This window comes from Ambystoma mexicanum, chromosome 11 (genome assembly GCF_040938575.1).
Source record: "Ambystoma mexicanum isolate Mex_15411 chromosome 11, UKY_AmexF1_1, whole genome shotgun sequence".
Taxonomy (NCBI): Eukaryota; Metazoa; Chordata; class Amphibia; order Caudata; family Ambystomatidae; genus Ambystoma; species Ambystoma mexicanum.
In genome coordinates this window covers 1,001,266,458-1,001,283,293 of record NC_090934.1, presented here as the reverse complement: position 1 = coordinate 1,001,283,293, position 16,836 = coordinate 1,001,266,458, and the positions used below count along the sequence as shown (strand labels likewise).

The 16,836-nt window shown below is 46.0% G+C and overlaps 1 protein-coding gene across 3 annotated transcripts in view; it reads right to left on the bottom strand.

Annotated features, from left to right (window-relative positions):
* GOLM2 (golgi membrane protein 2) overlaps positions 1–16,836 on the bottom strand; it is an 801,157-nt gene that overhangs the window by 382,910 nt on the left and 401,411 nt on the right. For all 3 annotated transcript variants that reach the window (XM_069624194.1, XM_069624193.1, XM_069624192.1), the window contains exon 6: positions 13,769–13,852. In XM_069624194.1, the coding sequence (XP_069480295.1) occupies positions 13,769–13,852 (84 nt within the window). The remainder of the gene's footprint in view (positions 1–13,768; positions 13,853–16,836) is intronic.

Here is a 16,836-nt window from a genome sequence, read left to right as displayed (position 1 = left end):
GAGCCACCTAGGGCTAGGTGCAGCAAACACAGATATAGCAGCAAACGTGGATATCAGCGTAGGCTAAATGCAATAGTCCAAAATAGAGCCACCTAGGGCTAGGTGCAGCATAGCAGCATAGGTGCAAGCATATGGCAGATTTGCGAAGGCGTGGCACAAAGCCAGGCATACAGTGTGTGAATCACTAGACAAGATTAGTCAGGGTCACAGTGGAGCTAAGGTGGCAAGCAGGTTGGCAAATGAAGTCAACATATAGTAGCTAGGCAAAATATGGATTCAAGGCAAGGTTATATTAGGTGTACAGTTGAGAAGTCCAGTGTAGTGCTGGGGCTAACGCTAGGCTGGAGCAGTATAGTGCATTAGTTATCATTTGGCTAGGTGTGAATGAGAAGAGTCATACAAGATGGGGCACTTTTAAACATCGACGCGCATATACAACTGGTGTGCAGCGAGAGAGCAATACGACATCTACTACACTAAATGTGACCTCTGTCTCCGAACAGGCCAGCCTAGTTCTTATTGCGGCCATGTTACAAGACAGTAATTGAAGATTAGCCCCCCTCCTCTCCCACATCGGGGGAACCCAGTACAGCACACTTGGTAGCATCTCTTGCGGCTGTTCCAGGGCCACCCCGGGGGACTGGCATTATTCAATGTCTTCTATATCGGTCTGACAGGCAAATTGATTCCGGGCAAACACTGAGTCCGATACGCAACCCTCCAGACCAATCACGCCTTCCACCCGGCAACCAAACCCATCTATAATATGGGCTGCTTGGTGGGTGTCTGTCGTCTACAAACACATTCCGTAGCCCGCATTTGGTGCAGAGCCTGAAAAGGAACCTTCCCTCCTCCGACATGGTCGGAGGGCTGGATGTAGGCCAGAGATGGCCTTCTAGAATCTTCATTGAATCTTCGCCCTTCAGTGGCGCGGAACTTCACCAACAACAGATCCCTGTTTCCGGAAGATGAGGAAAAGAACACAGGCTCTTTGGAACAAAAATGTAACTTTTCTCATCGAAAAACGCGAAAAATCGTACCATTAGCTCGGAGAGCAAACTCGAGGACTCCCAACACTGAAGCGTTTGGTAAAAAAGTGAAGATGGCTGCCAGGGGAAGGGCTTAGGGAGCGGACTGTCATTGGATGGGGGCAGTATGACCAAGAGGACAGTGATTGGTTTAGAGGAGAAATACAGTTTTAGAGTGAAAGTGAAACTGGTTTTTCTTTTACTGAGGATTCCCAGCCTGACGAGGGGTAATTTTCATGAGCATGTGAATCCATGCCAAACCCCATGTGGAGAAAAGTATCGGGGTAATTTTCATGAGCATGTGAATCCATGCCAAACCCCATGTGGAGAAATGTATCTAAACTGATCAGTATATTATTTTATCTATCTTGTGAAAAATACCATCACGGATATCTATGGATATTTGCACCGAAGACCATTCCGGAGGTATAGTGTATCCTGTGTGTTGGGAATACAAAGGAAATTGTGGTCTTTACACAGTTGCAGAAACTGTTGGTGGATGACAAGATGGCCGTCATTCTGTAAGCTCTGTAAGGATCCTGAGGGTGCCCTCCCATCTACTACCCTTGGGCCTTCCTCTCAGATGGCCAGGGAAGGGCCATCGCTTATAGATCTCAACCCTGGTGGTGGTTATGCGAGGAAAGATCACCTGGGTTGAGGGTCCTTGGGGAGTGGAAGGAGAATGTCATCAGGTGAGACATGGTACTCAGTTTCCATTCCATAATGAACCCTCGGTCCCTGAAGCCTTTATAGGGTACTGTCAAAACCCCAACATGAACACTGAATTATAGAATGCTCCCACATTCAAAATAGTAAAATATCGAGAGGTTATTAGAATACCCTCTGTCCTCCATCTACTTCTGTAGGGTATTCTCAATCTTCCCCATTACCACACACTCCAGCAGGCCCATATGTACATCGCCCTCCCCCTGCCTTTATACTGTTGTAAACCCTCTCCCCTCATTTCCTCTCATTCATTCCACTATAGTACTAAGACGAGGAAGCGGCCAACAGACTGGTGTAAGGACCAGGCATGTCCAGAGTGCTTTACTAATTGTGGTCAGGCAATTGGGCCTGAAGGCTCACACCTGCAACCTGTTAAGCGGTTGCAGGTGTATAAAAGGTGGAGCGAGGGAAGCCAGCAGAGGGAGAAATCATGCAGAGTACGAGGCGGCCCAAGTGTGGTCCTGTCGGGAAACCAGGACGTCTGCAAGAACTGGAAGGAACTGGGGCACCAGGACCAGGAAGGGTTGTGTGAAGGCTACAGTATTGGAAGTCTCACTGGTCACTGCCTACAGCAGGAGCTGCAGGCCGGAGAAGAAATCCAACCATTGTAAGTCACTGTCAGCGTCCACACAGATAAAGAGAGAGGAACGAACTGCAAGCGGGGCTCGCTGTTCAGCGAGGGCATGTACGCGGAGTAGAGCAGGAGGTGACAGGCGGTTAAAGCCGCCCAGAGGAGACACCGGAGACCGGTGAGTGAAGAAGAGATCACTCGAACCAGGGCGCTCCTGGGGCTGTTATGTGGCAAGAAAATGCTGAATTAATGAGAAATTATGGGCAAGATACCGTGAACAAAAGAAAATGGTTTTGATTACTACAAAGTGTGGGCAAATAAGAACTGAAAACTATTAAATATCAAACTGAATGAAACCTTTTGCTGAGCATATGAAAGCTTTTAATAAACGACAAGCTGGTGTGAAGAACAAATACCATATATTGCAAGTTAAGAGCGAAGCTGATGAAATGCAATGTTAAGCAAGTATGGAACATTGCCGAAGAGTGTGAGAGCAATGTGGTGAAAGGAAAAGAGCACCACGAAGTGAACTGTATAACAAAACTCATGGTGGCAAAGTCCAGGGACTGGCAAAGAGAGAAACATGTTGTGGCAAAGAAAGATGTGGCTGGCAAAGAAAGAGCCAAGTGAGTGTGAACTAGAACACAGGTGCAGCTACAGAAGAACCGGTGTGGGCATCCAAGTCCAGGGTGACCGGTTGCGTGACCTGTAAAGGGTGGACCATGGGGTCCAACAACTACGCCTACCCCATCTGTGAAAGCCAAAGAAATATACAGAAAGTAATTGCAAGTGCTGGAAAGATATTGCTGAAGTGAAGTAGAAGAAAGCAATCCGTATGAACTATCAATAACCAGAAGGGGGATAAAGTTGACTTGGAGCTTGTTTTGAATATTGGGAGAGTGGCGTTGGCAAGCTGAGCAAGCTAGTGTCTTGTGGAAGGAGAATCCAGAGGCCAATTTTGAACTGTGTTGTTTTCTTGGGAAAAGGAACCCAGAGATCTCGTTTTTGAACTGTGCTGTTTTCTTGAGGAAGAAAACCCAGAGATTCCTTTTGCTGAACTGTGCTACCTTGAACTTGGGGAAGGGAACACCACGACTTTGTGGAATTGTTTTGAATTTGGGGAAGCGAAGCTGAAAAATAAGCCCAGAGCTCAGATCTTTATTTTGAAGTTGATATTCCTCCACATTGTTCAGCTTTAGTTGTGAGCACAAGTATAGGTTTTGGACATAGGCATACTTTTAAGTTGAACTTACTGACTCGAACTATCCTTTGTTCTTTAGGTGGGGAAATCCCACCTTAACATACGGCAAGTCAGGCTTTCAATCATCCTGACGTTTAGGTTAATAAACCATTTTTGTTTGAACTTTGAATCTGTTGTCCGTGTCTTGCTTCATAATGCCTTCACAGATCAGACAGAATATAGTCTATTTTCACTTATAGTTCTCAGTCTGATTCCCTTAAACGCCAGTATCGAATGTGGAGCGAGTTCCAACCATTTATGATGCCATTTTATCAGACAGCTGCTGCCGATTCTCTGCACTATTTTAGAGATCTGTTTAACAGGTTATTGTCATTTTGTCAGCACTTTGGTCCATTTGTATGCTTTCCAATAAAAGAGAAGCTTCTGAGCCAGTACAGGTAACAATACTTTGGTATCAACACAGTTATACCTAAGTTAGGTTTTGTAACAGTGTCCTTGGTATCACCCGTGGTAGTACCTGCTGTAAGTGTGTGGAAGGTGGAGACTGACACACAGTTGGCATGTTTCTGGGCAAAGACTTTTATTTCTTAAAGAAATAAAGAGAAAACCCTATCTTTCCCTAACTCTAAGAGGGGTGTTTCTGCCTCAACTAAATATTAAGGACAATTTCAAAATGTCCAGAAATAAAGAGTCCACAGTCCTGTGTCAAAATACTTCTTAAACTTGAAAACATACTAAAGTGGTTTACTGTCCTTTTGGTCCAGAAGAATGACTCCCTTCTTCTGGACAGGCACGGTTCCATACAATTGGCAGTTTAGAGTAGAAGGAATATCTCCTTTCCCGTGGCCTCCCGCAAGCTTGCTTTCACAGTTCCACAAATTAGGGGGACCGCCTCCCTTCACTTGGCCTTTCTCAGGCTTGTTTTCACAGCTCCACAAAGCAGGGGGAATACCTTCCTCTGGCATTTCTCAGGCTTATTGGGCCTCCACTGGCCTAGTTGGGCAGACCTGGTATACTCCCCTGCCAGGTACCGTCTTGCGCTCCAAAACCTTTCAATATGCTCTCTCGTCTTTATCTGAGCTACTCCAATTGCTCAACAGGCAGTCCTGGTATACTCCCATTCCAGATACTGGCTTGGACCCCGGATCCCTTCAATATGGTTTCTAATTTATTCATTTTAAAGCGTTATTCAGAATAGACCTTCAGCACAATTCACCACAAAAGCACTTTATACAAAATTGAAATACACACGACAATCTTAAAATGACATCTAAAACAAAAGTGTGTCTACGTATAGTTAATATCATTCAATGGCATTACCCACAATGAGAAGAGCAAGCTCACAGCCACATAACTCTTCCCAGTATGTAATTTAAGAAGTACCCACCAACCTCCCTCTTAATAAACAGAGTCGATGCACATATCTAGCTGAGGCAAACACAAGCTTGCACAATGGCGTGCACGTTAAAAACTGCACAGCTTCTTGTGTGCTCTTTAACCTTGACACAATCAATAAAGCTTTCAAATACCTACATATTAGCTCTAGTGTAACTGGGCAGATTAACAAAATGGGCAGAGTTTTGTTTGCTGATCGGCAGAAGGGGCATTCGCCAGATCTCGACGATGACCATGTCCGTATGTACCAAGCTATATGCAGAATTCCTAGCCTAAAAAGCATACGTATGAAGAACGTTCATGGGGGCGGGAGGGGGTTCATTTTCATCTAGTATATCTTTACATTTCCCCATCATATTACAACGTAAACATTTGGGACACTTCTTCAAAGATCTTGATATCACTAGCTTTTCCAAGGTTTTCGTCTTTGCAGTCACTTTGAGCTAAGAAATGTATTTTGTTTGGCACTATAAGGGGTTGTCCCACAATGCTTTAGCGTTCAACCTACATGAGGTATTCAACTACACCTCTTTGCCCTTTCCAACTCTAAAAAGTTCCACAGGGCATACCTGTAGGGAGCTAAACTGGGAGCAGACCATACTCTTACCCAATACAGTACAGGTTTGAGGGCAAACTGGCCAGCTCTAGACCATCAATGAAGGTCTATTTGGACCAATGAAGTAGGGGCATTTTTTGGAAGAAGCAATAGAGTCTTCAGAAATATGTTCTCAATTGGCGGTAATGATGTTATGATAAAATAGCCCCAAATCTCAGAACCATATAAAGCTTCTGGTAAAGCTTGTTTTTCGAAAGGTTCTAATGCCGGTGAGATTGCCCCACCACCATGACTTGTAAAAAAGGAATGAATACCCCCACCATATTTACTTAGGGTAATTTTAGCTTTTAGAAGATGGTCCAACCATCTCCCAGTTTCATTGAACCTAATCCCCAAATAATCGAAGTACTTTACCTGCTCCAATTTTGAGCCCTTAACCTCTATATTTATACTGCTAGGGTGGGCAAACGGGTGTTTAAAAACCATAACTTTTGGTTTACCAGCATTTAATTCCAGCCCGAGCTCCCTGCATTTCCCCACATAGATGGCAAGGGAAGTTTCCAGCCCCTTTGGTGATGTGGCGAAAAATACTGCATAGTCTGCTAAGAAGGGTTGGCCATCTCTTGGTTGCAATTCGAGGCACGTCCATAGCACCCAACTGTAGTGCATCCACCATCTCCTGGGCGAATATCGAAAAGAGGAGCGGTGGCAGAGCGCATCCTTTGCGAACCCCCCCTTCTGGACAGCAAAGGATTCAGATTGTCCCCCCCCCCCCCCCGTGCCCCGTAGTCCGTAACAGACCGAAACCTTTGTCTCCACATGTAATAATTTGATTGCATCGACTAATACAATCAGGGCTTTTCTCCTCTCCAGAGCTTGCCAAAGGGCTTCTCGTGGGACTGAGTCAAAAGCAGTTTTAATGTCTAGAAAAATGACAGTTTTACTTTGAGCAGTCTAGAACATTTCAGAATTATTTAAAAAAGTAGGAAACAGTGGTCCAGAGTACTCCTACCTGCCCGGAACACAGCCTGGGCATCACTGATAATCCTAGTCTCATCCACCCAGTTTTGTAATTTCACTTGAAGGACTTCACCAAATGTCTTACCAACACAGTCTAGCAATGAAATTGGGCAATAATTATCTGGTAGCTCTCTTCCTCCTTTTTTATACGCTGGGACTATTGTTGCCCCCCTCCATGTCCTAGGAACTGCCTGTGAGCATATAGCAGCATTAAAAACTCTGGTCAGAATCGGGGACCAAATGGTGAGTTCATCTCTGTAAAAGTCTAGGGGGCTCAAATCGGGACCAGCAGCTTTCCCCAGTTTTTGGGATACCAAGGCCCCTTCCACTTCTTCCCTAGCGATATACAATATCTCAACGGGGATAAGCGGGGCGTGAACAATGCATTTAGCTAACGTAGGCATCCTTTCTGGGGCAGCATATAGTTTGGCAAAATGTCGTCTCCATATAGCTCCCGGGATACAACATTGCTGTGTCCTCTCACCACCTGACACTTCCGGACTAACCAGTTTCCAAAATCGTGTCATGCCCATCTCATCGAGAGCAGAATAAAGTGCTTCCCATGCAGTTTTTGAGTATGCCCCTTTTTTGCTTTTAAATAGCTGCTTATATTTAGCGGTTAGGGTTCTTAATGCACTCTTCTCCAAGGGACTCTCTGCTCTAGCACCCACTATATCCCTCTTTGCCCTAGAACACTCCTCATAAAACCCGGGGTTTATCACCATTGTCCTCCTTTTTATTTGGTCATTTACTGTGGACAAAAATGGTAAATTCGAGCCCAAGGTCTAAAATTCTGCAATTACTGCATTGACTGGCAAAATGGAATTAGAAATATTTCCCACATTCTCCGCAATAGCCGCATATGCTTCCACTTTTAATTCCCTGGTAACCCAATTAGCCCACTTAACAGATTTTCTTGCATGACCATGGATAGTAATGATCTGGTTATTCCTTAAATCCCTCACTCCACTTGGCCCACCAGTCCCTATGCATGCTTTAACAGAGGGGATTGTGATCACGCTCGTTCCAAGCAACCACAACTAGATCCCTGGTTCTAAACAAACTAATGCCAGTAATAAGGATATAATCGATACAAGAAGACCCCTTCTGACCTTTAAATGCTATATATGCTGGTTGGTCACCTGTCAGTCTTTCGTTGCAGGCTCAAAAAGATTTGAATTTGCGATGATGCATGCAGATTCCACAGCCACTTTGTGGATTCTCTTAGGGGGAATAGTCAAAAATGCCAGGATAGACAAGGCAATATCCTGGTCTTCCGATAAATCTTCAGTAGCTACCAGTGGTTCTAGCTGGAGGTTCATATCCCTCGCCACCACAGTATACCGACTTTGTAGAATCATAGAATTGTTTGAATTAATATGTTCCTGGAGCCTCGTTAAAACCTCCAAACCTGAGCCCACACTTGGTCTATAATATAGATTAAAGAGCAGAAACCGTTCCACCCCTTGAGTAGACACAGCCAGCAATTGTAGACCTGGGGAGCCAGTTTCAATAGAGGTCATCCCCCAGTCCAATTTAATGTCATGCCAAATCTGTAGACCTCCCATCGGTCTTCCTCCAAGGCCTTTAGTGGCATGTACCATAAAACTAGCATAGCTTTGAAAATCTATGGGATCCAAAACCCATGTTTCCTGAAGGATTATAACCTGAGGCTGTCTGACAAAAATCACACCATGCCAGATCCACAATTACACTTTTTACCCCGGCAATGTCCCATAAGATTTTTAGAGGGTACTAATTGATTCTTCGATCTCTAACCCATCCAGTCAATCTGCCTGCTCCAGGTTAGAGGGCGACCTCATCCTATTTCCTGCTGCACACACTTCCCTTACTCTGGCTATTCATCCACTCTCTTGTGGACTCATCTTTTAAATTCCACAACTTTGGACCGTTTTGTCCCAAGTTAAGTTGGAAATATTGCTGGGATCGGACCAGAATCTTTACGTCCCTTGGTGGAATTACACACAGGTCGATACTTAGGATGCCCTTCACCAATTCCCAGAAGCTGAAGTATACCTCAATATAATCAGTACTAGAATTCCCGAGTGAGCCCCTAATATATTTGATAAAATCCTTCCCAATAACCGATAGACACCCTGGTGTTCTTAAACCAGTGTACACACTTGTTCCTAAGAGCTTTTGCATCCTCATAAGCATCTGTTGCTAGTCTAGGGATATTGATCATATAGTACATAGGGGTCTTGTTGGCTCTGGCCCTATTTTCATGACCCTCACGAGGCACCCGGCTCTCTCTGATACCAAGGCAGATATCAGGTTAGAACCAGAAAAGAGGATGGGGAGGATTTGGGGGGCAAAAGCCCTGATGTTGCCTATAAATTGACCTGTCAGACATGTGTGCGTTACCAAACCTTTGGTTCTAGTCCTGTGCATCTTGGACCCGTGAGCACCAGATGCCCCTATTTTCATGGCGGGCACTCCGGCGATCACTATCTCCACCCCATCTAGACCTAACCTGCTGATGGCGAACTAGGTTTCCATTTACCCTTCACAAATTACTCACCCCAGTCTCTCCCAATGGCCTCCTGCTATTAGCACTTGCATAAGCACCCCCCCCCTCACAAATACTGAAGCTATGGGCATGTGGTGTTGAACCCTTCTCTTTCGGTATAGCAGTACTATCAGCACCCTCACTGGTCAGGGCAACAATCAACCCCTTAAGTTCCTTTAATTCTCCCAATAAACCTTTCATATAATTGCCAATAACGTCACCAGATGCCTCCTTCAAGGATAAAATACTATTCTCAAGAGAGCGAACAGCCCCATTCTCCTCTAAATAAATTGAGCTAAGGCTCAAATCTTTGGGGCTTGTCTGGGTACCCACTTCACAAGAAGTAATGTTCAACCTCTTATTTAGTTCCCCTGCGGTCTTTTAACTCTTGGGAAGTGCCCGCGTTGGTTACCATGCTTAGTGTGAGACACTGTCTTCCATGGTGTTGCAACACAATTATCCCCCGTAAAGTTTACGGGGGACTCACCAAGAGAATCGAAGGGTTCAAAAGGGTTAAATATCTTCACCAAGGGGTTTGGCACCCTTGTGGAGACAGGATTGGCATCCCATACTATTTCAGTCCCCGACCTGTCCCACCAAGGGGTGAATGAGGGACAAAGTTATACCAGTAACCCTCCTTTGCCCAAAGGTTAGTAGCGAGCAGTTAGAGGGAACGAGAAGGGTTTCCACAATGTTTGACACCAACACTCCTGGTTCATTACCTTTGTGATTAACCTGGAGAACAACATTTTTACCCCCTAGTTGATTAAGGTTGGGGGGGACTTCAAACAATACCAAATGATCCTCCCTTGTAATATGAGGTCTGGAACCCACCAAATCTATCCCCTTCACCGTAATCTTAGATCAAATCATCAGTTTCAGTGGTGACACAGTTGGGGCGGAATTCAAGTGCACTTTACCATTATGATCATCTTTAGCTCCCCTTATCTCAGCAACTACCGGTCTTTCGCTCTCCAGCAAACTCAGAGCTCTCAGTCCAACATGACCATCAATGCCATACAGAACGTCTAATTTCAGTGATCAGGAAATTTACTTTATTAATTTGTTTTAAAGATCTTGAAAGGTTGCTTTGCCCCCCTTGCACGGTACTCTCAGCTTTCCTTTTCACCATACCGAGGTGAGGCAAGGAGAATGTACAACCAGTGAAAAAACAATAGAACAATATAAACACTTTTAAAACTTACTTCGCCCACTCACTGAAAAATTTAAACTTGTATAACCGGCAGCTGTTTCTGATCGGATTCCAATATTAAAACATGAATCCATTAAATAAAAGTCAATGGTACGGCTGCATGGAGTTCCTAGTTCGTAAGCGGGTGCTTAGGAAGCGGGAAGAATAAGCAGAATAGCAATTCAAGTTAATAAAAAGGATCGTTCAAGTTTCTTTCAAATTGTATCAACTCATCAAATGTGGCCCCTCTGCTCCGTACTATACTCCTGAGCTCCTTCCTCCCTAGCATACCTAGTCACGGTGGGTTCGGCAGCCGCAACCGCTCAAGGCGTGAGATTAGCTGAAGAGCCCAGCCAGGGCCTGCCAACCGCAGCATCTTGCTGGGGATTTACAACAAAGTTGACCAGCAGGTGCTGCCTCCTTTTGGCAATCACAGCCGGCGAAGGATAGAAAGGAGCGGGGGAGCTACAGAAGATTTAAAGTCACTTTACTGGTCTATGGCAGCATGAAGGAAACTTTTCCCCATTGATCCAGGTATCCAGGGATCCTAAAGCGTCGGGGTTGAGTTTGAAGTAGCCTGCTACTTCAAACAGCCTGCGAATCTCAACAGCCGCCCATAACAGCGGCGGGCTTCACCACTCCGGGGACCTGCAGAGTATTTTGAAAGCAGGAGGGTGTGGCTTCCATGCAAGTGAGATTCTCGTCTGCTTGACTCTCCCACGGCCTACAACAGCCACCCTTAACAATGCCTGGCTTATGGTTTCTCTTGTTTGGGTCCGTGACGCCTTTTTACTTGTTTCTTGTACTCCATTTCCAGAACTATTCCCATAGGATTTTTGTTCTTGGGCCCCAGACCCCTTCGAATGGGTTATTCTTGCCCCCTCGAGGTTCCCGGGCCGCCCCCGTACCTTCCATGTGGGCTCCTGTTCGCTCACCTCAACCTTCTCTGCGTCTTCCGACGGTCCTTGGGCGTTCGTTCCTTTTTGCACGCTGACGTATGCAGTTCCCGAGCACTTCCTGCGCAGCCCGGCTTCCAGGTAACAGCAGTTTTTGCCGCAGTAGAACTCATCAAAGGGGAATTCATTGAATTTATTTGATCAGATTTTGCCGCGAATATATGTCGGGGGTGGGTTTAGGTGAATACAAAATTTAGGATGGACAAGGGTGTTAGGGGGCTGCAAACTGTCTCCTCCCAGCAAAATGGATCAGTAGGGAAAAAACAATTAGATTAATTCTATTTCATAAAATCACATAGAACCGACTGCACATACCTGCTGGACCGTTTCCCGCCGTGCTCTTCCATGCCGGGAGCCTGAGCCTCTTGCGGCTTCAGTTCCTCGGTCTCTTCTGGAGCTGGTAGGGACGCCATAACTTCTCCAGCTACATCCCAGTCAGCAACTGTAGGATCATCTTCGCTGTCTTCTGTATTTGAACTTGGCTCATGGTGCCTCCAGGGAAGGACTAGCAACATGGTTAGTCCCTTTCCATTTTAAGTCCTTCTCATAAAAGAACTAGACAATAAATTAAGGTTGTCTTGAGGGTTCTTCAGGGCTCCAAGCCTTTTCTACATCCCAGTATGTAGAGATGACAGTTCAGTGGAGTCCACCCTACTCTTCCTCGTCCTAGTACTATTGGTTTGGCATAAGTACATAGGGGAGTTGGTAGGAGTGGAGGGAGATGAGGAAGGAGGTGTGAAAGAGGTAGGTAATTGCGGACAATACCATGTCTGCCCATGGTGTCCACCCTGTATCCCAGAGGGGGAATCACTCCCCATGAGATTCTCCCGCTGAGTACCACCCCCAGGAGGACTATCGGGTAGAGGCCTCATGGGAAGTGTCTACCCCTCGGGGAGAAGGCACATCATAGCATTCGTCACACTGTCCTAGTCTTATTCCAATATGAAAAGTCCCAAAATCCTTGCCGTCGTTTCTTGATGAAAATCCTGAAATGTATACAGTTTTGCTTGAAAAAGCCTTCTCAAAAGACTGTCACGTAACATGCAATCAGTGTTCTGCGCCCAGCCACTAAAGGCATAAATATACACTCTAGACAATGGCCTGAGCAAGACCAAAAAGTGCAAAAAAATAGACTTGCTCATAAAAAACTATATAAAGCAACAAGACTGAAAAAAGGAAGTCTGTAGAAGGAGGAGACCTCGAACAATAGACGTACTAAAAAATGGAGAAGTGTGTCACAGATGGCAAAGGTCTCCGCAGTGAGGTTTCCAGTTCAGACAAACAGACTGGGAAGGTCTCTCTCAGTCTACGCTTGTATGTTTACCTGTTATTTTGCAGTTGCTCTCGTAAGGGTCCATGAGCAAGCATACACAGTTTTGATTTGCTGACAAATTGACCACTGAATTTAGAGATTGAATAAAATAGCAGCCCTACGGTACTTAACTGCATTAAATTATTTATCAAACTAACCAAGGAATGCTCAAATGCATCTAGGGTAATGCCCACAATAGCCTTAATAATTCTCCTGAAAATGAAATGGCCTAATGGCCAGGACTGCTGGGATTTTTTTATCTCACTGGGGCATTTGTCTAGCTTCCTTTTCTTTCCACTGGTTGTGCATTCCAAAAGGGGCGTATTTTTCTATATTTGTGTTTTTGTTTACTCATTATTTTAAGAAATTTGCATTTTACTGCAGCACTGGTCAGGAGATGGGCTTCAAAGAAGCTGAAGTTCACACCAGTTGAGGAATGAACATTACCAAAGACTGTTTGCGCAGTTATCGGTATGGTATCCTTAAACTGCCTAACAATGCTTCAGCCTTGTTGTCACCTTAAGAAGGGGGTGCTCCTCCAGTATAATTATGCACCAGGGCAGTTGAACCTATGAGGTACAGGGAATGGCCAAAACTAAACAACCGTCCTAGTTTGCAGACCTCCTATCCCAATCCCCGACCACAGTGTCAATCTTTGAGCACACCTGCCAACACGTGATACTGGAAAGAAAAAACACTGGTTGTAAGATTTACAAACCCAAAATCTCACAGCATGGTTTCTGCACATGCTACTTCACATTAACCAAAAGGCTTTGTTTACAAACAGAATTAACTACACTACTCACTGCAACTCACCGATGTCATCTACGAACAGCCAGTAGGTCAGAGTTGAATATGCTTGCATGCTCTAGGTGACCGCTTATAAAAATTCAAGTAGGGCTCAGGTTGATGGCATGTGCCAGAGATTACTATTTGGTACTGGTCTGTGATTTATATGAAATAAAGTCCATTGACAAGTATACTAGTGTTACCTGCTGGTATTATAAGAGTAAAGTAAAGGTGCACTAGGGTTACTGGCTCACTTATACCCAGGGCTGTTTATGCAGAACCACTGAAAACTACAGTCACTGTGGTCTAGCTGTGGTTAAGTGGCCGTTACTTGCTAAAAGAACACTGTTCACACTTCTTCTCCAGGATATATTGGGGTTGACTACCTTTGTCCCCCAACATCAACACAAATTGTAACAGAAACTGTCTCAGAAAAGAAAATGTGCAAGTACATGTAGTGTGAATTTGTCCGCGTTAAACTTTCCAGCTCACCAGCGGGATGATCTTCCAAGTTTGCAGCACCATTTTCTTCAAGCTCCGGCATGCCAGCATCTGATTCTTCAGGATTGACTGCTTCTGTTGAAACAGAGCGAAAGAAAAAGCTATCTTTGAAAATCCATTTCACAGGAAGGCAGCACTAAAAGACTGGCATATTCACCATCACAATACAGGTATCTTTGCAGACCTTTCAAAAAGGCAAGCCTTCTGAAATACTAGTTCCGACAGAGCTAATCTTTACAAAGGTAGATCTGATCCTACTGTAGAACAGGACTAAGTAAATAGGCAATGGTCTAAAATATGCATGTGCCGCTGCTGCTGAATTCTTCCAATGCAAATCTGATAAAAGACCGATAACAGTGTTAGGGGAGTGTTCCTAAAGTCCACATGAGGTAAGACTTCATAAAAGTATCCCTTGGCATACAGGTCCCCAACTCTTAGTACAAGATTGTACTACTCAAAGAACCTAGGTAGAGTGGCAGAGCAGTCAGGTGTATCATTGGAGGAGGATTGTGAGCTGTAGGTAAGTACACTGAACCCAGTTAGTACAGTAGTCCAAAGAAACACTTACAAAGTTGTATTAAAATATATCATTTATTACATTTACACAAAGAAGTCAGAAATCCACTTAGTTCAAATAACCAACACACTTAGGATTACTTACAAATACTTTTCAAAGGCCACTGCTTCAGTGGTAGTTACTCACGGTACAATTGTTACAGAGTTTGACACTAATGACAGTTCTACCGTATTATCGGTACGACCGCGCTATCGTGTTAAGACAAAGATATAGGATGATTTTATTTAGTTAGCAAATCCAGGCAAAAAAAAGAATTTTAGGAAGGAATAGGGTTGGTTAGTCATACAGTAGCAGAGCTTGATGTTCTAGAGACGTTTTCTTAGCAAACTAAAGCTTTTAAAGTCTGATCTCTAACTCTATGCAAAAGTCAGTTTGGAGAGGGCTCAGTCTTGCGAAGTAGCAGAACAGCAAAAGTTCCTGACGACACATTCAGTCTCCAGGACAAGTGTTAGGGGAGTTTTGCTAAAGCCCACTTGAGGTAAGACTTCATAAAACTATCCCAGTGGTATACAGGTCTCCAAGTCGTAGTATCGGTCTGTACTACTCATGCAACCTCCTACAAGAGATGAGGGATGTGCTGCTCCTGACGGGCCACAGGAGGCATCCGCGGACACGTGAGCTGGAACTCCAGGGTATGTCCTTGGGCAAGAGCGTCCAGCACCCATCTGTCAGTGATCTTTTTCCACTCACCTCCCACCCGGGGTGCATGGGTGCGGGCCAGGCGTCCAGGCCGGTTCAGGTTTGCTTCGGCGTATTGCCCTACGGGCGACAGTGATGCCGGAGGGAGGCCTGGGAGCGGCCTCTGTAGGATTTGAGTCATTTATCTGGAAGACTGACGGTACGATGAGGAGAAACCTTAAAAAAATCTGCTCGGATTTCCTCTGGAGGAGCGAAGAGAAGAGCAGTGCTGCTGGAGGGTGCCCAGGGAACGAGCCGTCTCTGTATCCGCCTGGATAGCTTGTAGGGACTAGTCGATGACCTTCCCGAAAAGGCTATCTCTATCGAAAGGCATGTCCAGTACCTTCGCTTGGACCTCCTGGTGGAAATTCGTGGCCTTCATCCAGGCTTGGCGACGAAGACAGACACCTTTCCCCATCTGCCAGAACCTTGTGTCAGCAATGTCCAGCGCCACTGATGGCGTGATCCAACACAACCTCCCCTTCCTGGAAGAGAGCGATTGCCTCCATCTTCTTGTAATCGGGGAGGAACACCAAAATTGGACCCAGCTTGTACCACAGCTCCCTGTAATGTAATGCCGCTTTGATGGTGGACGCTGCTGTGTACAACACCTTCCTTTCCATGGCTTCCATCTTCTTCCCCTCGCTGTTAGGAGGGACTGAAGACTACGTGGACGGGTTAGCAGACCGTTTCCTCGTGGCTGCTGAAACCACTGAATCTGCTGATGGTTGCAACCTCTGCCACTTGGGTGAGGATTGCAGCACCCGGTACTTCTTCTCCAGCCTATCCCGTTTGGACGGAGCCGTGCAAGGGTTCTTCAGGAGGGCCAGGCCCTCCTCCCACACATCGTCCAGAAGGGGCACCACCACGATTGTCTTCCTCTTGGCCTCGCGCCTCTGGTACAAGAAACCCTCCTTCCTGGTTTCTTCAGACACAAGCTGGAATAGCTCAGAGGTTCTGGCAATCACGGAATGGAACAACGCCACCTCATCCGCTGGGGACACCCTAGGCTGCGGAGACCCGCCACCTGTTGCGACGATATAGTTTCTGTTGTCGTTGTGGCTGTATCCGTCCCTGTGTCTATGTCTGCTAGGGCAGAGGCGGCTCAACACAGATGTGGAGGCTGAAATGGGTGTGTCGGATGATGCTTCCTCTTCTTCGTTGGCGGCTGATCAGGGGCATGCAGGACCATTGGAACCCGGCCATGTGGCTTCCTCTTCTGGATCTCAGACACCAGGTGTGGAGGGTCGACAGGACGTTCAGAGGTACATCCCTCGGCTGAGCTGGCGTGATCGGAACACTAGGACCCGTGCTGTAGTCCTTCTCTTCCACATCCTCGTGGACCATGTGTAAGGACTCCTGGTCCTCATCATCCATGGATGAAACATCCATGGTTTGGGCCACGGCCTGGGACTGATCCGGATCCTCCTTGCCCCACTTTTTTCCACCTTGAGGGGCCAGAACCGGGTTCTGAGACAGTGTCCCCTTCTCAGACGTGCCAGCAGACTTTGCCAAAGTCACTTCAGCGGTTTTGCGCCTTGGGGACAGATACCTTCTGCGCTGTGGGGGCTACCTTCACAGGGTCAGCCCCCTTAGCCTTTGTGAGAGCAGCCGCCACCAACTCCATTGTCGACGAAGTCTTATCCTGTGCCGATTGGGCCTTCTTGGGCAGTTCGGCCTTCTCCTCCGTCCGCGGCTTCTCCCGCAGTTTTGCCGGGTTGGACGATTTCCTTTTCGAGGAGGAGCTCGATTGCCGGCTGGCAATGGAGGCGGAGGGTGATGTCATTCGTGCCCTGTCCACCCT